The sequence below is a fragment of the Schistosoma haematobium genome, chromosome 3, assembly GCF_000699445.3.
Source record: "Schistosoma haematobium chromosome 3, whole genome shotgun sequence".
In the NCBI taxonomy this organism is placed as follows: domain Eukaryota; kingdom Metazoa; phylum Platyhelminthes; class Trematoda; order Strigeidida; family Schistosomatidae; genus Schistosoma; species Schistosoma haematobium.
This window is the reverse complement of record NC_067198.1, coordinates 7,296,491-7,320,732: the sequence shown is the minus strand read 5'-3', so window position 1 is coordinate 7,320,732 and position 24,242 is coordinate 7,296,491. Positions and strand designations below refer to the sequence as shown.

Below are 24,242 nucleotides of genomic sequence, written 5' to 3'. Positions count from 1 at the left end.
TAGAAATGAATAATAGGTAATATATGCAAGAATTAACAAACCATAAAAGTAAAGAGTAATTCCCGATGCATATAGCCTATTTGTATAAAAAATCAAACTGAAGACTCTCCTCGATATTCATAAAACATGAGAAGATCAAGAGAGACCAGAAGAAAAAATCACAGTAATATAAATGATCTGTGACAGTAATTTTATCGCAGAATCTCCAATAGTACAAACTTTATGGGATTCCAACAGGGTGTTTAAATGCTATTCGTGTCTCAGACTAAAATTAACAATTTGAAATTTCGAAGAACTTTGTTTGAAATCATTAACAACAGAATATTGTTCAGTGAGCGACAATAAATCATTCATTTCAGGAAAATGTAAGGATGCAGTAATCGGCGTATATACATTGAGATCGTCCGCATATTTAGCAAAAGAGATTTCTGTAGATGTTAGATCATGCAGAAATAAAACAAGTACAGATTTATGTGCCACACCTTCATAAGTCAGTAGAGACGTTGAACAATTTCCGCTAAGCATAGCATACTGTTCTCTTTCAGAGAGGTAAGAACATAGCCAGTTGTCGGTGTTGACTCTGGCAAACTCGTTATGTAGCAGTGGTCTTGGAATAGAGTAAAAGGCAGAAGTATAGTCTATAAGTGCGCATCGAACACACTGCTTACCCTTTTCTAAGCGGAACACCCTATCATGTTGCAGAACAATAGCATCGTCTAAGGTAATTCTTTTGCATTTGATAGTAAACTGATAGCATCGAATGCTCTTTTGGATTGAGAATAGCAGTAGTTCCTCCATTGTTTGGAGAAAAGGTGAAGTTATTACTATGGGTCTATATATTGCATTTTTATCACCAGATACTTTCTTTGATGTTGGGATCATCTTTATCTTTATCTAGAGTATTGGTTTGAGATTAGTTGAGAAGGGTTTGTCAGAGACGCTCGTGGATGGATGGCAGATAACGCTAGCACACCTCTTGAAAGGGAGGTCCTAAATACTGGCACGAGTTAAGCGACTGGAGACATTTTTAGGCATCGGTTTCATTGAAAATTGAAACACAACTATTCTTAAAACTCGTGGATGTAGGAAGCATGACATCAGATGATTGACTTGCAAAAGAATTATTTAAGCCAAAAACATTCAGCTGGTCATCGCCTTTAATCGGTCGGTCACCTGTAAGCTATTTAAGCAGTTTCCACATATTTCGAGGGTTTTTACAAGACTGGAATTTTAGAGTAAATATCGAGTTCAGACGTCCTATCTCGTGGTTTATTAGACAATTTAGCTTTCAAACTTCTGTGAATTTTTTCTCCGTGTACATTCCTCATTTTTCCTTCCACAATCGTCTAGGCTGTTTGGATGTCAATCGATCATAACTTACAAAAATGGTATCAGTGGGGCAACAAACATCCAAGAAGAATTTTAGATTAAAAAAATGATAACATCAACGATGTTTTCAAATGAGTCATTTGTAAATAAATCCCAGTTTGTCATACGAAACTTATTTTTCAGATTTCGGATATTTTCTCCTGAGTAATTCCATTTCTAATTAGAAATGAAATAATTTCTGAATGACTTTGTAACATATTATTTAGTGCACTGCTGAGAAGTCCCGTACTAGGACAAAACGGTCTTCCAGTGTTTCCAGGTTTCCAATGGTGGTCCAATTAAGATCAGCTCGCGATTTATAATCCACGAAAATTCTATACTCTGATAATCATGTTCTCATTAGTTACTTGCTTCAACAAAAAATTCCTGGAGTTCTGGTGAGAAAACGTGACCAGTGAAATCCAGCCATGACGAGTGTGAGACAGCTATACACCACATGTAACAGAATATGGTAGTTCAGTACCATGAGTTGATTGAAGTCATTAACATATTTGAATTCCATGCCAGTGTTTGAAAGGTTGGGTGCTTGCGTACGAGATCTGGGGTCCTCGGTTCGACCATATGTGATGGGATCGTGGATGCGCACTTCTAAAGTGCTTCCACATTTATAACAATTATTTAACCTATATCAGTTCGTGATTTAAAACCTATGATTGACCAAATGTTCTGTAAAGATTTTTATGAACTGTAGAAAATTTAACTCAGTGATTGAATGCTATTTGCATTGTTGTGTTGACTGGGTCAAAAGTGTGCACAATTCTAATGCTCAAAAGACTTAAATTTGAGCAGACACAAGATAAAGGCTGAGTGAGAAATCGCACTGGTCATTAAACATTAGTCAATGTTTTGTTCGTCCAGGTCCCGTAACAGATGGGCTTCTATCTATCAAGGTTTTCCGTCGACTGCTTTCAGCCATCTAATATCGTTAATGCCTAAGAGGCTCTATTGCTGAAACACCTAATACAGTTTCTGTAACTCATCCGTACTTATGGTTGATCAAAATAAATTAAACAGGAATATGTCAAACAGTTGCTTTTACATAAACCCCGCCTGGAATCATCCCGGGGGCTACTGCCGGTCCCAAGCCCGGATAAAAGATTAGGGTTGGGCATGGGGTTAGCGACCCCATCCCGTAGAAAACTAACGCGCTAAAAGACGCTAACCAGAAAAAAGTTATTCAAACCAAACTTTTACATATATTCAGCACACTTGGATCTTACCTAGCAGCCATGAGATAATATGTAATTCGTTTGATTTCTCTCAGTGTTCCAGCAAGCTTGCGTATCCCTGGTTTGTTTCGTCTTATGCAAGACAATTGTGAATGTTAATGTTTAAGAATTTATGCTAACTATTTGGTACAACTCATGGTAAAAATAACTGCATCCAAATTGTCTTCATACCCCTTAAATCCATGAGTATTTCCCCCCTGAAGGAAAGCACACAAACTTCACTATGGTATATAGATAGGAGACGTTACCATGAAATAAATGATTTTATCAATTAATAATGACGATTCAAAATAAAATTTGATTCCGTGAATTATACAAATATGTATACGCTGCTTAAATGAATAATTATTATTACAATCGATTTGTAAACCTTGTTGAGTTTTATGGCTTACATCATGAACTGACTTCATTTAGGCAACCATTAGAAATTAGCTGGTATAAGCAGTTTTTTCGTCCTAATGTAGAATTCCATATTGGCCGTGCGATTCCCTACACTCCCCAGCTATCGAACCTAAGACCTCCAGATCTCACAGCAAGCTCTAAACCTTCAGATTACTGAATTGGTAATAAGTGTTTTTCACCCCTAACTTCAGTCATACTGCAAATTTGTGCAACCACAATCCGTTGTCACCGGTGATATTTGTCTCACGATTGATATTCTAGAACTCCATTTGTTGTGATCTCTCACTAAAAGTCCTAGATTCGATTCTCGGTAAGATCGTGGATGAGCACTGCCAAGTTGTCATGTACTAAAACAAAATATACGTCCAGTGATTCTGGGTTTTCAATGGTTCCCTTACTACGATCAGTTTACAATACGAACCATAACTAAATAGTTATTTGCTATTTACTCATGAATGGCTCAGAGGTGATTACCTTTGAATATGACCATGAAAATTATGATCACTGAAGTCAACCGGTAAAACTAGTACTAAGTATATAAACATACCATTAATATGGCATGTCAACCAAGCTTTTATGCTAAATCGACTAAAGTCAGAAAGTATATCATTCAACTGTAACCAAATGCCTGAATGAATACGGGTTAATTCTTGATATTATCAGAAAGGAATTTTCGTGGACACTATAGTAATTTAATGGTTGAATTCGTGAGTCAATTAAATCTAGACCATCATGGAAAACCTGGAAACACTGAGCGGCCGTTCCGTCCTAATATGGGACTCCTCAACAGTGCACACTCACGATTCCGCTCGCGGGTGTCTGTTATGAGGCAATACTCACTGAAGACAATGGTGGACAGTGGCACAATTTCGTGGATCGATTGAAGCTAGACATTAACACCGTTGAATACCGGCTCAGTGGTCTAGAGGTTATGCGTTCGCGCGTGATACCGATAGGTCATGGGTTCGAGTCCCGCCAGTGGGGTCGTGGATACGCACTTCTGAGGAGCCCCATAATAGGAAGAAACGGCCTTCCAGTGTTTCCAGGTTCAAAATTGTGGTCTATCTTTATTTGACTCATGAACTCAACTATTAAATTCTTAATATGTCTCTCAAAGGTTTAAAATTCTTATTCTCAATCAAGTGTAGTTCCTCATGGTTTTTATTAATGAGAGTGAGTTACAAAATAAGGCAGTTTTTTTCAGTTACTCACTGTAGTTCTAAACATTTTAAAATACGAAATCCAGCCTTGTGTCTACATATTTAGCGTTTCAATTCACAATTATTCTGGATAACTGTTTCATTTTAGTTTTAGGTCTCTACGGCTCACACACATTCATATGACCATGCATCAGACTGTACTTCAGGAATCTTCAAGTCTCACGTCCATACTGGTCGTGTTCAGACGTTGAGATGATCACATAAACGCTAACTTCAAATTAAAATGTAGTACCATACTAGGTTTCTAATAATTTCCTGCAATGAAGACCCATTCATAACCACTAATACATTCAGTTCATAGTTTTATTTTGTGAAAGCGTGATATAGTTTTTGTCGATTTATTGTAATAACGAAATAACTGGTACTTGTTATAACTGAACGAATCTTGATAAAGCTTAACTAAAGGAGAAAGGTAAGAATTCAAGTGTAGATTTATTTATACATCAACAATATTTTCACAACTGGTCCAACCAATGATTAGAAGTACACTGAGTTAGATATCACTTACTTATCTGGTCAACTGACAAATTTGAAAGTATTGAGGAGCAATAAATATCAATAATGTAATAGCGTGTATACGATTTCCAATGCCCATAGATTAAACTGCTTTACTCAATAAACAGTACTCTCAGAAATTAATATTCAGGTTCTTACTATTATTTAAAAGTTTTGAATAGTTCAGATCGAAAAATTCATTAACTTTAATGAATCATCAAAAACATCATTGAAATATACCTGAAAATTTGGTATTTTTGTACAGAACTCTTTTCTTAAAAACTTGAATAGTAACCTTCCACAACTTGGTGTTATTTATTGTGATCCATTGTTGTTGCTAAGCAAATCAAGTCCGAAACTACATACATATGCTTGATTATTTCAATCACAGTTGTGCTTCTTGGACGTATAATCCCAGCTATCATTTCTCACACAACCTATTGAACCTTTAAAAAAGTCGAAAATCGAACACGGTTAATAGATAGAATTGACCTATAATAACATTTACAAAATGATCAATGCTTTACCGACATAAACAAAATGGTACTCATCGTCTAACCACATCCTACATCTTTTATTCTCACTGCATCGTTAAATTAAGTATTATTGAACACTTGATTGGTTAGTCTTATCCTAACTATTGTTGTTCCACTAGTTATTAGTCATCTTTGTAGTAATTCTAGTTTTTGGAATGTTTAGTCTATTATGTTTGGAAAAAAGTTATAGAAAGATTATTACGTTATTAATATTACTGTTGTAATGCCACTATATATATATATATATATATATATATATCTTCAACAGTTTTGTTTTATTTAAATCGTATGTGGGAAAATCAGTTACGTAAAGTCTCGTACGGTTACACTGTTTATTTGGCGGGTTAACATTGATTGCACGGCCACTTTTTATTTTTTTGAGTGAAATTTTTTTTTCAACCCCATCTTCCAATAATTTTCATTATGTTTTAGTCCAATCAAATAGCTAGTTTTAGGTTCGTTATAATTGGTCGTTTATTTCTTTAAATTGATACAAAAGTCAGGACTTAACGACAGATCACATTTTCTTCCAATTATGGGCGGTAATAACGTGCAAAGCACAAGCTCTGTCATTTGTCACGTTGTCACAGAAACCGATACCTATTCTTGAGCACATTGTATCTTGTAGCGTGATGAATATGTTATGTAAATCAACACGTGAAAATTTTAAAAATCTAGCCTATGTATATAATGAAAGATGGATAGTGGCTAGCAGTGAAATCCAGGACGCGCGTTTCGTCAGGACTCAGTAGCTAAGTGGATAAGGCGATGGCGTTTGAAGCGAATGGTACTGGGTTCGAGTCCCAGAGTGAACATCAACTCTCTGAGATGCAGGTACATCCAACTGACGAGTGCCAAATAGGAGGAAACGCGCGTCAAACTGCATTCCACTGCTAGCCACTATCCATCATTGCTTACAAATAGCTTGTGAATTAAGGTAATATCGAGGCATACGCACAGTATGCACATATGCCAATAACAGACTGATCAATTGCTGTCCTAAAACATCAATGGGAAGATTCATGTAAAACAATATCAAGTGAATTATGTATATAATGTCTGTTGAGAGGATAATTGTCAAACGATTAAACGTATCTGTTTTTTCAAATTTTAACTGTCCCTAAGATATATTCAAGTGCTGACGGTTAGCTATATTTTTAAAATGTTCATATGTGTCAATATGTATGAAACTCACTCAATATGATCATTAAGTATTGTTCATAATAAATAATAAAACAGTTGAACGATTAAATCATAGTTCAGACACCTACTAATCAGATCCAGTTTGACCATGGTGAGGTGATGTGAATGAAGAAATAAAAAAGACATGAAGAACAACAGAAGCTATTTTGGGGGAAATCATTTCACTTAATTCAAAGTTTGTAAAATACCTACATTTAGTTTTGTTCCTAGGTTATTCTATAAGCCATTAGCTTTCATTTCATGCATGATTCACAGACGTAACCTTTTCTATTCCGAAGCTATTGTAATCTAAACGTAACCTTTTGTATTCCATTTTCCTACCCCAATGTTTAGTTTAGACATAATTGTATTTTTCTAATTGTTCGTACCTTGTGGTCGTGTTACTCATATATTGATTCAGATATCTTTTCACATAAATCTGAATCAGGAATAAATCAAGTAGTGTTCCAGTTGACTCGTCTTCTCTCTCGCACGCGCTCTTGTCGACCAGTCAGGTGATAGGGTAGTTTTCGTCTCTCTGCTCAAAGTTGTTAGTCCTGATTTGGACCCACGCATTTCTAGCTTCAAGGTTGAAACGATTAGTCTATCGTATCAAGGCCTTAACGTAAGTCGAGGCGAGTTCTCTCCTGTATATTATTGGGTTGACAGATAAAGGACGTAACTTGAGGCCTATCCTTATGTGATTGCCAATCAAAACTCACTGTAATATTTTCACAAACATATTTTATGGTCTCACCACTGTTCTCTATCTACTCGCGTCTTCATTTCTTCCTGAGCGACACTACTTATTTTTCATTCCCGTACTATTTACAATAATTTATACTCTAGAAATTGATTAAGAGTAGACCTAAAGTACATTGACGACACAATTAGGAACGACAGGGCCACTTCAAGGTCACTATATGTATACCAATCTAACCTGACGTTCATTGAACTATATCAAATCATGATATTGAGTACCGACAGTAATATGATTAATATTAACGAGTAAGTCAGCATTAGATACTGAAGGTTATGATTAAAACTAGGTTATAAGCTTAGAATTCGGGGTTTCGGATTCAGGATTAGAGTTGGGACTTGGAGTTATGGTCTAACCCTGATACCGGATCCTAACCCTAAACTCTAATAAATAAGATCCTGCTAACAGCTCTAAAAAGTCCACTCATTAAGTGAAAACAATTTACTCTAGATAAATTCTCCCATTTTATATTATAATTCACTTATTCATATCTGCTATCTGGGTAAAATTTTCAAGGTCACTTGGTAGTATACTTTGTCAGCAAGACCACAGGAAGTGTATGAGCGTGATTTCTGTAGGTAACATAAATTTTACACGTGCAATCGCACTATTTAGTGACATTACATTTCATGGCCAATATATGCGTTCATTTAATGAGTTCTCATTCAGTTACTTGTTTCGTTTATGAGCTACTTTTTGACACAAGAAATTCTCGAAAAATTAATATTTCGTGTAACTAATCATTTAAACAAAGGTTTTCCTAATTGTTTCAATTTGCTTTAATTTTTTAAATTTAAATGTGTCCATCAAATCGAACTTGATTTCCTCTGTTTTCCTATCAGAAGCAAGATGGCTGCCGCCTTTTAGTTTACTCATCTTTTAAACATGTTCCATTATATATCGTTTTCAGTTGAGAAACTATAGAAAATAAAGGAGTACTTGACGGATGTTTCGGCTTGAATTAGATCTCCTCAGTAGTTCGTCAGCAACCTCACACAGACCATTGAACTTTAAGCCAAGGGTTAAACGATGATCATATATTCGATAGTGACTAGATTTAGGAAATTATTAACTTCCAAGTTCAATGTAATAATGTCAAACAAAATGTCCTTTATATAGAACTGAAGTTTAATTTATTGAATCAAACCATGTTTTCTGGCATTAACTATCAGTTATTCAGACTTAGCTCAGTGGTTGTCGACTACTCGTTAACGATTTTTAAAGGATGGGAACGAAGCGTGAGTCTTATTCTTGATACCGACATTTGGATCCAGAAACATTCATCGGGTGCGCCTTAAAAAGAATGGTATAAATACTCCCGATTTTGTCATCACTGAGTAAACACTAGTCTAACACTACGAAAAAATTCAGAGATATTTCCAGATGTCATATCTCAATTGCTATGTTCGTGATGCCTCTGTTGTGTGTGGTTCTACTCCTTATACTTGGAAACATGAACCACTGTAATTCACATAGCCCAAAGTAATAGCAGAGATGACTGTTCCAATGAAGGCTTATTGACTTTCCAAAAACACGTTTCCCGAAATCGCATCCCGATTAAACTAAATATGTTCAACTATTTAGTGATTTTAAACACACAATGATTAGTTAATGAACACTATGCCAATGAAAACATTCACAGTACTACTTTAAAACATATATGAAGTAATTTCATTCCGCTGTGCTGACAGTGTACCAACTTGAGCAAATACACATTTACGCCAGGTACTACGCTGCCTATGACTAACTGACTGACTCGTAAAACGCTGTCACAGTACACTCGTGGTAATCACGGTATAGGTGTGCTCAATCTTTATCCTATTAGACGCGGAACACATCAAATGTAAATTATTCCATTTCCGAAACTTTGGATTTTCGAAATACATTATTTTTATCAGAAAATGAGCGTATAAGACCATCGTGAAAGTATTTGTCGTATATTCAACAAAATTTAATGTTTATATTGCCACAAAATTAGTAAGAAACAACCATTGTTTGCTGACGCAATACGTATATTGAAAAAATTAAGGTACACAAGACAACAAAAAATGAAACGATTATCACAGACAATTGGACAACAGATAAGATGTGCATTTAATCCGAACAACAATAATAATTAGTACTACTAATATTTATTGTAATAATCCGTAAAGGATGTTACTTCTTGAATTTCCATATAAACGACGGGTTGGTTCCACAGAATTTGATGATTTTGCAATGCCGACACTTTTTGTCACTGAACAAACTTCTTGCAAAAACGTCCTTGAGTTATGAACACATGTACCACCTAAAACAATATCGACACCCAGTGTGGAACAATTTATTTTATGCAAACTACAAACTTCTTGATAAGTAACACCACCAATGAAAAATACAATAATTTCTTTTGGACGTTGACCACTAGGTATAGTTTTCCAAGAAGTACCAGTAGCTAAACTTGGAAATGAAGCATCAGGCAACTGACCTTTAATTAATTTATTCAAAATTTCAACTAACAATGGTTCATGTTGTGTATAAACATTATTGACACCTTTTAGTTCTTGAACTAAACGTTTTTTTAATGAAGCCATTGCTTTTGTGGCTGTTTGACCATCAACAAGTGGTGTTGTTGTTGTGTTGACACTTCCAGTCTTCATGACATGAAATAAGTCGAAACCATCGGAAACTGAGACCGGCCAAGAATATTCTAATAAGTTGTCAATAGTTCGAATATCACCATCTGTCGCGCCACGTGTAACAAGTGATTGAATTAATCCAGCTAATTCTTGTTTTTGCTTGCTATAACGTAAAGCATAAAGAAGAACTAATCTTAAGGCATCTGAGAGAAGAATCCTTGGGTCGCTTATTAAACTTTTAATACGTGATAAGATTGAAGAATGATTGTCACGACATACCAGTTCTTGTTCTACTTCACTTATTTCTAGCAAAGCATGTTCTTTAACAATCCTAGACAATTCTGACATTAATGTAACATGTGTATCGACAGTACCGGATGTTTTACGAAAAGCAGGAAAATTCTCTAAAAATCGTTTTAAATCACCAATTGATTCTAAATTTTTGGTATCCACAGATTTAGAAGCTTTTTGAAAGTTTTCTATAAGTTGTTTAATTGATTGACCAATATCACCAAAATTGGAAAATTGATTAGTTCGATAGAATTCATCAAATTCACGACTTAAAATAATCTCTTTTAATTCCGACTTGACATTTGGCGCTCTAGATAAACTAACACGATTCTGTGTAATACCAATCAACTCATGAACCATAGCTTCATATGTCCATTGTGATAGTAACGGTGTAACTGTGTCTTGTCTTCTATCCAATATAAGCAGGACAGGAACAGGTTCTGATTGCTTAAAGTCAAATATTACAGTTTCTCGTGATATAAATGACCGTATCGACTCAGCTAGTTGACGTGCAACCTCTGAAGCATTCTGGTAGCGTATAATTGGACATTTCTTTAAGGCTAATAATACGGATGTTAGACCATCGGTTGATCGATTCAACACACCGTCTCTCAAATTTCTACTTTCATTTAGACTAATTGGTATGTCCAGTTCAAATAAAAATGGTGATAATGGGATGAAATCAGCAAAGTACTCCTGGACTTCTACCACTAATTCATTTTCATCAGCTTCTGCTAATTGTTTCAGTAACTGTTTAGTTATAGAATGACTGAAAAATAAATGGTAGGATAAGTAATTTGGTCTCCTTAATTCTTTAAATAAAAAATTAATATTTTCTTTTGTTGGTCTTAAGAAACAAATACAACGTAAGTGTTCCAAAGATTCACGCGGTGCATCAATACGTTCAATTAAATAGACATCATATTTCATAATTTCAGACATTGAACAAACTACACTGACTATTTTCAATGTTTCTTGATCAACCATTAATACTTTTATACCACCATCAGCTACTGAAATCATTCTGTTAAGATAATTTTTCACAGCCCGACAAATATCCATTTTCCTCAACACAAATATCACTTTTCTAATTATGATAAGATATAAAACCTGAAAAAAGGGAGGAGAGTTAAATTTAATTCGACTGTTACTTAAAATACAAGAAATCAAATAAATTATGTATTGATACAAATAACTTTTGCAGATTAATGAGTTAGTCGCTAAGGAATTACTAGCATAGAGCACGCAATACTGCAACACACTATGTAACACTGTTTATTGTCAGTGATTATGACATTCATCTCCATCCACCGAGTCTTTCGACTAGTTAGACTCAAGACAAAGGGAATGTACCAACTATTAGGGTGGTTGCAAATAAGACATATCATGGAATTGTAACGAACTGACCCATAGTAACGAAAGAATAGGACGGATATACCTGATAAATGGAATGTAACGAAATACTTGCACAATATGCTAGTATAAAGCTGTTGTAATCAAATTATGAAATTTCTGAGAAATAGCAACTGGTACACCTAGAAAGCAAGATTATACAGATATTTATAAAGCCGGACAGTGACTTTGAAAGTAATGCTTCCTAAAACTGTAGCGTCCGTAAAGTATCAACTTGCTAGATTAAAGGGATATGGTACAGTGTCAAGAACAGTGAAGAAGAAACATAATTAGACAGCCTGGGAACAAATACCCCCCCCCAAAAAAAAAATATTCGCCTGTCAACAACAGTCGAAGAAAATTTACATAGCATTCAGAAATCATACAAGATTTTTTCTATAATGTCAAATTTACTATTTTGCACACAACGGCATTTTTCAAGTCACAATGTTTACCTGTTTAGTAGAATTAAAGTTCCACTATATGTGCGTCATGCCGTTCCATTCTACTTTGTAATTTGGCTTATTAAAAATTGGATTTTGCAAGCGAACCTTGAATGAACACTAGAAATATTGTAGATTACACTGAAATTGTTGTGGACGAACCATACAGAGATAATCAACGCCACATCTGAGGAACGCGGTCTTTCCACTGTCCAATATCCTTGTGACTGGCTCGTATAAACCGACCGATTTCTTTGCTTTCGCCTCATGTTGTTTCAGTATCTTTTCAAATCTTTAAAAACGTCAAGCAGATGGATTTCTGGCCACTCCATTCCACCAGTTTTCTTCATTTCTGTAGTTATTTGTGATTTTGAATGCCCAGCGGTAAATACATACCAAAACCAGATAGCTCTGTATGTCTTTGACATTGATGTTGGCTTCACCGGTTTTACGGGAATTACTTAGCCGAAGGCGCTTGATGATGTACCCACATCAGGTCACGAGTGGATACGCCGTGCTGCGCATCCATTGTAACTAATAGCGAGCTTAGACCTGTAGTGACTCACATTTATCACGAGAACACGACTGGTTTAATAAAAACAATTATTATTATAACCAACTGTACCAGTGTTTGTTTTAATGTGCTTTTGTTTGACTGTGCTAATGACAGCTATTTTGTGCTTCCATTCTTATACTTGCACTTTTGATTGTGACTTCGCGCGAATTCGGTTACGTTCTGTAACCAAGCTTGTATCCTGGCACGATCTCGGTATCCTTTCGATGCCACGAGATCGCCAGCAAATATAACTCGACTTGGTCCATTACTTGCCTTCTGGTATTTGGCTTCTCGGGGATTTTATGGGTTTCTTTGGTTACGTTCAACCTACGCCTTCTGATTTATTTGGCACGTGTTTCTTGGTAGCGGTGTTCATAGTTAATCCCAACTCGACACCGCGCTACAGACCAAACGCTTCCCGACATACCGATAGCATTCAAATATATTTTCGAACTTCTTCATTTCTGATTTTACTGGGTTGGCGTACTTTGGTTATGAAGGTGTTACGTGCAAAGGTGTTGTTATGTACCAAATACCCGTGACATCTTCGGTGGTGAGACCGACATTATGTGATGCATCAAGCAGTAAACTGTGGGTCTGCTCCTTGTTAGAATATTACACATCATTTTTAACTTTTATTCTTACATATTGTGATGTGTTTTTTTTATTTTTTGAATATTTTTTCCGCCCGCCGTGACGGAAAAGACTCCTAAGCTGCGTATGGCTAAACCTCTTTCGTCTACCTTATTTCAACTAATGCTATTTTGACTGGGTAATATAGAAGCTTGGTTCTGTTACGCAGAAGCCGACTTTCGCCTGCACGGCATGACAGATCCGTATATATAATTCCTTGGTGTGGTGAAGGCAGTACCACCAGATTCCATCAAGTACGTCCCACCTAGTATGCTTACTGGTGATGTTTTGCAGCATTACGAAACCTTAAAAAAGACTATTCTTAAACGTGAAGACCTGACAGACTGACAAACTTTAACCCAATTCTCCTACAATATCGAGCTCCAATATGGCTCAGCAAGAGAAATCTTGCTAAGAGTTCGAGAATTCGTCCACATGATATACTTTGAGTTTATTAGGCCACCGAACACTCGGCGTTTATCTCCCTTGCATGTGGTTCCTAATAAAGACAACAGGGATTATTGTCTAACTTGAGGTTGTCGACGACAAATACGGACTCTTTAAACTTTTGCACGTCTTTCGGCTTGGGAAATGCTGCACAAACTTTACAGGAGTTCATCAGCGACAATGTTAGAGGTTTCAATTTTTCACACACATATGTAGATGATTGCAAAACCGAACAGAGGATCTCATCTTCAACACCTGAAACTCGTTTTTGAACAACTCCAAAAGCACGGCATTACTGTAAACATCCAGAAATGTCAGGTTGCAGCCGGCTAGCTGGATTTCCCCGGACACACTAATGATCATCTGGTTGATCGATTTCCATGTCCGTAACTTTTAGTTTTAAGTGACAGCTGCAGATAACTACGCGTTCTTGATCCAACAACTTAAGAAACTATATTGTTGTGTCTATTTATGAACATTACAGCCCTACTTTATTCCACGCTGAAAGATTTACTATTGACAGCAGAACAACAGAACTAAAACCAATAATAATAATAAGCTACAAAATCCGACTCACATAGATCAGAACTGCACTACGTCTACTTTAATGAGAGTAATGTAGTAAGTACAGCGAGGGTCGATTTGATGCACGCCATAAACTGGACGTTACTTTCAAGCTAACACCTTCATATCTATTATTCTAGGATTCACAAAGAGCTGGATGGATTATTTTTTTCTTGGACTTATGGAAAATAACTCAATATGAACCGTAAATTTCATACTCCATGATAACATTTCAGTTTAACATATTTAAGATCATATTCTTATAACTACTTATTCATTTCAGCAATCCGATAGAACCGTATCTATCACTTTTAAACCATATATAATGATATTTGACGAAGAAATACAATCAATGTTTGCGTTCTATTCTTCATATCGTGTTCGGATGCTATAATCCATGTACTTTAAGTATTTACTTGATCTATTCAGACCTCTCCCTGATATTAAAAAAATGTAAAATCGTGTTTGATAAAGCACTATACTCGCTATTTGATGTATTATCTTTTGAACTGTATTTGGATATTATAACCATTGTTTCTGTAACGCAACAAACTATCAAAGTCTTCCACGTCAGGGTTGATCTGACACCCAACTAACTTTTCCAATTCAAACATTCTTCAACCAACCATACATGATTTCCCAAATCTCTGAGCGAGAATCTTATTCATAACTTTGATCTGCATGCAGAAGACTGGGACATTTAATGGCACTTGCTGCAGCTCCAGTACACTGACAATTTAAGTACATTGACTAAATCTCTACACTTAAATCTTCGCCAGAAAACGTTGAATCTAACTGTCGTACAAAGCAAGAATATTCCAAAGGATTCTCGTCTAGGCGATTAAGAATATACTCTTGGGGCCTGAAAGATGCTCTACCTCAGTTAGCTACATCACCTAACTTGGTCATGGAGTCCCAAATTTTAAGTATGTTATCACAGGCATCAATGCAACCGTTGTCATTAACAGTACAACTCAGCTATACTTCCACGTCTCATCTCAGATACGGACATCATAAAGAAGAGCAATCAAAAACGATAACGATCAGTTCGTGAAGAATTTTGAAGGCCACAGTCAAATCAATTCAAAATCAAGCGAAGAGTATATACACTTACTACTCAATTCGAAAACCAGACCAAAATCAAATTCAGAAATGGTCAGCAACATAAACGAAGTGTTGACCTCATTATAGAGTGGTAGATGGTGTAATCAACTGTCTTCAACTGTCGAACCAGATCAAGTAAACGAATTACAGCATAGAAATCTGTTTATACATCAATTAAAGCACGTTCATTCTATGATACAACAATACTGTCACGATGCCAATTACAACTGCATAAACAACAATAATGTGAGTAAATATATTCTTACTTCCGTTGGACATTGTCTCCGACTCTGGATTCCAACGCCGAACTACAGATCTCACACAACACAAGCATGAACGATTTCACAATTTGGTGACATGGGTCTCAGAACTGGATTGTCGGCACAACCAAACACGGTCAACGTTGCAACGTCTCATCTACCTTGACAACATCCGTACACTATTTCTGAATATAGACCGAATGGTGGTCACTGGTGAAATGGTCAAACATAGAACGAGTTGCGGTAGCTCTTCATAAGGCTGTATATGCCTAATTGACATGTTTTTATTTGATAAATTGATCAAACCGACAGTCCTACGGAAGTCTATTCTCGGAGGAAGCTGGTGTAAAAATATAAGTCGGCTACGTAGAGGTCAACCGAAACCATCATGGCAACGTCAAAACGTTATAACTCAAGCACTTATTTACTCTCTTATTTTTATGGGCATTATATTCGTTGCACCCAAATTCTTTCCTGTCGGTTGTTGAAGCACGGTTGATCGATCCACTCGTAAACTTCGACCCAAATAACGAGAAAACCAAATCCCAGTTCAGGTGCCAAAGTCTATTCGTAAATTACAAGTATTCAACTAAGACGTATGGTTATAATAGCTATAAGTTATACGGCAGTGATCTGAATAAGAACCTACTACAACCACCAGTCTGGTTTTTTCTACACAAAAACGAGGAATAACTAAAAGTTCCTAGAATTATCCCGGATTGGTATCAGGGACACTGTCGAAAATGAGACCCTGAGACTCACCTGGTTGTACCTTCACATCACTGACTAAATCAAAGCATTGAACTGGTTTCCCTTCCTCAAAAGTGCTAGTTGACTTAAAGGCTTATTGGAGACTGATTAACTAAGACGATATTGAAACAAAGTTAAACACTTCAGAATTTTCAGAGAACGAAATAACCCTTACATTTACAGACAGGTTGTACTGTCTGTATTTTTATCACTGAGAGTAGAAAGCTTACTGGACGACCAGGTGATATTAAAACAAGCAAACCCTTCTATGATACTGGACATGAATTAAGCGATAAAAAGCCTTTTGTTGCAGACGCTGTGTTTGGATGAGATAGGTGAACACACTGATTCGATCAGGTAGCATATTTGTAAATAATCTCCAAAGTGAACATTATCTGTTTATCGCCATACGCATTTTTATATAGTTCATAGATACTTAGGTGTATTGAGACAAGCTCGTCCAACGTCAAGGATTTCATTGTTATTGTATTAGACTTTACTGTGACAGAGGTTGAGCTAGTGCAATCAGATATACTGGGATCCTTTATTATTAGAGTAATATTACAGTCACCGTAAATATACGTTTCAGTCGTGATGGTACCCGAACATTACGCTTTCCTCATTAAATTTTAGAAATGCACAATCCTTAACTTTTAGCATTTTTGAATCATCTCTTTTATACGATTCTTTGTTCTTTTAACATCATACTTTGTATTGTTTCCTTCAACCTGTGAAAATATACTTACTTAGAACACTTAGTAAAAAAGCATAATTCTAAGTAGTCATATCTTAATTATTCCATGACAAGTGACTAAAATTCACTAATCATGGGAACTGTCTATCCTGCTTCTCTTCTTTTCTTTTTTCCTCTCCTTTTCAGCAACGTCGTGGTATACCACCAAAAGCATATATGGAAAATGTAACTTCGTCCTGAGATTTCACTAGTACTTTTGATGTCTATCTGAGGAAACTAGCAAGAAACACAAAATAATACGTCATTTTTGACTGACCGATTATGCATCCACCGCACCACTTATTGTTATACACAGCTCTGAACTTCAAGTACATTCATTCTTGACCACCAGTTGCTTGTCGCAACGCAACTCCTATAAAGTGCTCCATCTTATACTGATCGGTAGGGTTTTATTGACATTATTACTCCAATGCATGAAAATGTTTCCCCTCTTCTCAGGATAAATGTGCCTTATAAAATACCAACCTTAATTAGCAACTTGTTAAGGGTCCACATCATTTACAACAATTTGGTCTTGCCTGTAAACTCGTATGCCTTATATAACATACTGTTAGTCGGGAATATACTACTATTATTATCATTTTAAACACATCTTTCCCACCAAGTTGGATTCTTTGTCGAACCCGATCAAGTGTATGGCCTTGAGCCTATGATGACCACCATTTATAACCAGGTATGTGACCAAGGGTGGGCAGCGCTCCTAGGGTATCGCGACACTTTTTTGCGCTACTTTTTCATTTCTGCTTTGTGCACAGCCAAAATTCTAAATTAATTATGAATGAATTTGAAAATCTATTTTCCATTTTCAGAATTAGGTGAAAAGGCGTTTTTCCACTTTGCGTTACATGGTATCGCGAAGTCCTTGAAAATTCATTATTCAGGTGCTGCTATAATAGTTTCTTCGTATTTGCATGGCAGAATAGCAATTATTTCTACCTAAGTATACACTGATGGTTGATGAATCATTTATTTTTATATGAAATAGCATGATCCAAGCATATATCGTCATAAAAATTGTATTGTCGTCAAGGCTACCAAAACTGCGTTACAAGTAACGATACCATGGTAAGATTTATCGTTTTCCCCTTCTTTATCACAATTTTGGCTGAATTTCCCTGTTTTGTTCGGTTTTTATGGCAGAAATAGGTTGACAGTGATAACATTAGGTGTCCTGAGTGTTGTAAATATTATATATATGCTAAAGATGATAATAACACATACCAAGATGCTAATATCACCTTCTACAGTTAAATATATTAGCCACCAAATGATCATATTGCAGAAAATAAATCATAATCATGCGGAAGAGGTGTAATTATGTGAAGATTTTCCAGAGATCAAGCTAAGATAGCTTTACTACCTCTTGTGTGGAGTTACAATGTTTTGGCTGTCGGTATTCTTGCAAAAATACCTAATAGCAGAAATGAGTACTCATATAAAGCGGTTACAAGAAAGCACTGACAAGTACGATTCGACAATCAAGATATCTTGATGTCAGGTGGCCAGATTGTGTGAGATCGTATGTGATGATCTTCGAAAGTCAACCAAGGCCTGTCTAAGTTACGTGCTGATGCCGTAAATGACAATTACTCATACCTCACGTCGGACTAAAATAAAATAGGCATCAATGATTGCAGGTTAAATATGACGATTCAAAGTAAGTTCACACAGTAGTCTTTATATATGTTCACTGTCTAAGTTTCCGAAGTGCAACCTGTCCAAAGAATTAAATAATACAAACCATGTATGTTGCGACCCATACTTTCCTAAGCAACGCAAGTGATAAAGGAAATAAGCGTGATTGACTATCCAAAGAAAGGGTGTGCTTAATGCACTTTCGATCTGTAATTGAATACTGGTTTCCGTTTTCATACTAGTTCCTGGTAAACATTTATATTGCAATAACTATTTCCTGTCTATCTTATTTCTAGCTGGCTTCACAACTGTCCACAGACCTAACGGGAACAATTCCTAAGAATTGGAAGTTATTTATTAAGGGATCATTTGTGCTAGATTTAAACTTAAATAAACGTTTTCATTTATAACGCATCAGTCTTTTAATTACAGCAATTCTTATCTATCGTGACAGGTCGAAATTCGAACTACTAGTATGGTACACCATGTTCAAGGTCGCAGTATTTGGTAAACGGTATACATGACTAATCGCGTGTGGGCGAAACTTGTAATTATTACATAAGAACGTGAAACAACATCCCTGTCTCACAGCCACATAAGACTGCACAGTACACTCTCCCTGCCGTTACGCTATAAGAATAAGTTAATGACCATATAAATGAATTTATGTAAAACTAAAAGGATTACGATATTAGAACTTCTTGTTATCAAGAAGCATAGCTATGGTCTGTGTTAACAATGGATTCTGACGATGTAGCTTCATCATTAGCACCGATTGAACTCACCACTTGTGCGCATGTCTTCCGATGCTTCGAGGCATGAACGGATGAGTTTACTTGCCAAAGGTTCACTAAGAGCGTTGATTGAGTGGTAGTTGTTAGTGAACTCTAGCAGATCATCACTCCCGGTAGAGATTGACATGTTGTCCAGCACACAAAGAACCAGGTCCCTTATGTATTTTCTAGTCCACCGGTTGCTATGTCAAAATATGTCTACCAACCTTATAGGGACAAAGGAACACACACATACCTCTATGAATCAGACCTTTAGAAGGTGCATACAGAGTATGACCACAGGGCAGCATGTAGTCATTGAAACGCTCACATGCACATCGTGCACGTAGAGTATAAACAACATACATCATGTCCTTGTCGTAGCACCGGATGTATTCTCCTTCTATAAATTCGTGTCTCATTGTCTGAACACGTCTGTAATTTACAGCCACAATTTTAGCTGCAAAAGATGTGAACTCATTTAAAAGAGTTCGAAATGACATTGGAACCTGGAATTAATAATACATTTAACTGTAATTCTTACCTGAAGAATTGGAAAACGTTGAAGATTCTTTACAGCATCATATGGACGCAAACGTAGGTCAGTGTCTGTTTTACTCCAAATTTTCCAGAACGTCAATAGCAGAGAATCACCTCTTCTGAGACATTCTTTTAGGTGTTTATGAGCACTTTCGACACGGTTGTTTGTGTGGTTTCCCAGGCTTAATACATGTCGCCGGTAACAACGAGCCCACATTGACTTCCGGGCAATCCAATAATCTTTTATATAATCGTACGCCCGTGGGAAATGCGTCTTTAGATGTTCGTATTTCAGAGTAAATCTGAATATAATGCGTTATGAAAAGCGAAGCTCACATGACAGACCGTTTAGTCTTCACAAGCTGTTCAAGGCATTTGCGTACATCAGTATTTCGGAACTACAGAAAATAATTTGTACAGCTAACACATACCTTCCTGAAAAATGCTCTTAAGACATGGAGTGAACAAAGTATTATGTTAGGATGGCTGTGCGTAGACTGCACAGCTGAAAGTTCGGTCGCTGCCGAATCCATTATGAAAGTGCGTGTATCATAAGTAATAATAATAATAATAATTTATTCTCAAATAACAGTTTGTTACATGAGGCATGCCAGTTTACAGGCAAGATCAAATTGATACAAATGATACAATATACACTGTATTAAATTACATAGCTGGGTTGAAAATTTATAAGACATGAATGTAGATTGCTTTAATCAGTACTACAGTTGGCGCGCTTCACGAGAGTTGCGTTGCGAATGTGCGACTGATGGTCAAGAATAGGTCCATTGAAGGTATGAGCTTCTAGAAATCGCAACTTTATGTCCCTTTAGGATATCCAAGGCTTTAAGGATGGTGCAGGATGAAGTAACCTGATCCATATCTCAAGGGGGCTGAAAGAGGGAGCAAGTAAAAGAAAACACGAGAGGCAGAGTAGCCAATATTCATGTAGGAATGTTTAAGGTATGATTACTCAGTCTAATTTTCTTTTATTAAGGTATTTGTTAAGAAAGAGCATTTTAATAGGTTAAAGAAAATAAGCCTTAGCAAGGTGTGAGTGGACATACAACTGACAAATGGAGGCGATTCGGAAAAGAGCTGAGAGTATAAGATTATGTGTGATTATAAAATAAAATATAGTGCTAGAAACAGTATCTCTTTAAAGCATTCCAATAGTTTTTCGACATCTTCGCATCGTTTTTGACTGCAAAGAGCATACATAACAGTGTGACTTTGCCCAGGACTATCAGTCACCACTAGCTGAAACAGTGGAAAACTTTCAGATAAATTTATTACTAATCGTTACTTACCCAACTTTGTTGGTCTGATAAGTCGAATCAATGCATATTACCTCCAGGAACGCGTGGTAAACAGATATTTGCTCCTTGCGGCTGAAGCAAATCACGGATATGTTCCCATTTTCATTGAATACTTTTACCTCAGTGTTCGCTTGAACACGCTGTAAGATGTCATTGATATTTTTAGTGTCTAAACTCAATTAATTACAATGTGAGTTCAACAACCTGGATACAACTGTGGACGCATTTTGGCGATATCGTCCTTGGTAAGCTGTTTATGGAACTTCCAAGAAACCATATACCGTAAGTTACGAGTTGGTGTATTACTCAGTAGAAACGTCCTTAAATACAAGCGTTCACTTGACGTCAACTGTCGTCTCGATGAATCGACAGAAATATATCCTTGTGCAAGGATGGTTGTGCACAGTTTTAACAAAGGTGAGTTTCAACTCACCATTTACTGCCCGGACCCAAAATCCAGATTGACAATCGCAATATTTCGACCTGAAGGATAAATTCGTTTGAAGTAAGGTATACGTAGCTGACCGACGTCGTCTCCTTTGCCTAGGTTGTGTTGGCGAGTTAGAAGTTGTACTCTCTTCAGAAGAATGATGATTACTATCATCATCTACATCCTGAACGCAAGCATCTGACTCTGACGAACTGCGTTTACGTCATATGTACAGACATATCTCACAAGAAAGTACTTTAGAGTTGGATCATCATTGTTCTTTTTGTATACTGACATAGCATACTTAGTATGCGTATACTAAAAACATAATTATTAACCACAGAAGTCATATTACCTTATGTACTTCTTTCAAACAGGTCTCAAAATTGTCCCAACTTGTAAATCTTCGAGATAACATGATATCATTGAAGATTTGTCCTATTATATAAACTACAGACCAAGGATGCATCATTGGATTCCCAACCTAATTAAAGTAGGAAGTAAATCTGAAATGATAGAGGAAGATCAGGAAAAAGCAGAGGTTATGGCTGACTATTTTGGGGCAGTTTTCACTCAGGAACCTCCTCTAGAGAAAGAACCAGACCCAAATATAGAGTCAACAAACCAGCTGCTCACCGTGGACTTCGACCAAAAAGATGCGCTTAAGGCTCTTAGCACCCTAAACATGGAGAAGTCAACAGGACCAGATGAACTACACCCCAAAATCTTGAGACATATTGCCCATTATATCGCGGCCCCACTGACTGTGATATTCATTATGTCACTTGACCAAGGTGTGTTACCTATGGACTGAAAGGACGCAATCGTCACTCCCATACATAAAACAGGTCCACGACAAGTTCCATCGAATTACAGACCCGCAAGCCTCACCAGTGTTGTAATTAAAATACTGGAAAGAATAATCAAACGGATCACAACGGCATTTATGGAAACCAATAACTTGCTGAACATGGCACAACGTGGTTTTAGAAAGAGTCTATCCTGTACAACGAACCCCCTTATAGCTAGAGAGTTCTGAATTGATGCGCTAGACAACGGAAACTCAGTGGATGTTTTCTACATAGATTTCAGTAAGGCTTTTGACAAGGTGACAAGTAATAGACTGCTATTGGAGTTGGCAAACCTTGGTGTTGCTAGACCTTTTTTAAAATGGATTAAAGATTTCCTAGTAGGTTGTAGACAAAAAGTAAGAACAAATCCCAAGTGCTCCACCTGGAGACCAGTACTTAGTGGAGTACCCCAAGGTTCCGTCCTAGGTCCTTTACTTTTTACAATGTACGTTAATTATCTTACAAGTATAGTACAGTCTCCAATGTTATTATACGCTGACGATGTAAAAATTTGGAGGGTAATAACTGGAGACAAAGACGCATTTACTCTTCAGGCGGACTTAAATAATATGATAAACTGGTCTAAAGAGTGGCTGATGCCTGTCAACTCGGAAAAGTGTGTCTACATGCACTTGGGGGATTCAAAGGTTAATACGTACAACATAGGGGATGCGTCATTACCCGTAGTCCGGTCTCATAAGGACCTAGGGGTGACAGTGAGCAATGATCTTAAGACGACGGCCCATTGCCGGGAGGTCGCAGTTAAAGGGTTTCGAACCCTCTGGGCTTTAAAAAGGACATTCGCTAAGTTTGATACTACCATGTTCACCACATTATACACATCCTTAGTGAGAACTAAGTTAGAGAACTGTGTTCAGGCTGCAAGCCCCTGTTTAAAAGGTGACTCAGACATACTAGAAGTACAGAGGGCAGCTACGCGTGCAATTCCGGAACTCCGGGGTTTATCATATAAAGAGCGGCTTGAAAAACTGAACCTCTTTACTCTGTCCTATCGCAGACTAAGGGGAGATTTAATTTTGATGTACAGAATACTGAGAAATGATTTTGGACCTAACTTATTCTCTCTCTTCCTTCCCACTAGATCGGGACACCTCAGAGGACATAGCAGGCGAGTAGAAAAGCCAAGAACGAACAAAATACCCGTGGCATTCAGGTTTTTACACCGAGTCATCAATACCTGGAACCTGCTGCTTAAAGCAGTGGTTCCGCACCTTCAATTGACTCTTTCAAGAGAAGACTGGACATTCACATGAGCATACTAGAAAAGGAATAACATGGGCTGAACTCAATTCAAATCTAAAGTCTTTTGATTTGACCGCTTCTGAAAATTTTCACAAATTGTCGATGTGACGCACCAATCATCTTGCGACAGTTTGACCTACAAGTGCTCGCAACCTCCATCAGTGGACGATACCCCTGAAGCGTTGCCCCAAGGGTGCATAACAGTACTCCACATAACGGAAAAGAATATACGGTTAAAGAGGAAAAAAATACGTAGAGTACGAGGATCAAATGCATTTGTGTCAAAAACCCTTTTCTGGTTTGATGTAGGTTTGCGTGATATATTGAGGCAATGTTTCATCAATTCATCCAGGTAACAAATTGGTCTGAACCGAAGAAGTATGTAAGTCCTATTACTCATTAGTATCAT

General features: G+C 36.8%; 1 protein-coding gene across 1 annotated transcript; it reads right to left on the bottom strand.

Moving 5' to 3' along the window:
• Positions 1 to 9,040: 9,040 nt before the first annotated feature.
• VPS45 (vacuolar protein sorting-associated protein 45) lies at positions 9,041 to 12,169 on the bottom strand. Its single transcript, XM_012943637.3, has 2 exons — positions 11,967 to 12,169; positions 9,041 to 11,229 (listed from the first exon to the last, which is right to left on the bottom strand). The coding sequence occupies exon 2, from the start codon at positions 11,179 to 11,181 to the stop codon at positions 9,346 to 9,348; it is 1,836 nt and encodes a 611-aa protein (XP_012799091.1). The 5' UTR covers positions 11,182 to 11,229; positions 11,967 to 12,169; the 3' UTR covers positions 9,041 to 9,345.
• Between the last annotated feature and the right edge of the window lie 12,073 nt (positions 12,170 to 24,242).

What these genes read in the sequence shown, in the direction of transcription:
- VPS45 (XM_012943637.3), bottom strand. Translation starts at nt 11,181, where the DNA reads ATGGATATTTGTCGGGCTGTGAAAAATTATCTTAACAGAATGATTTCA.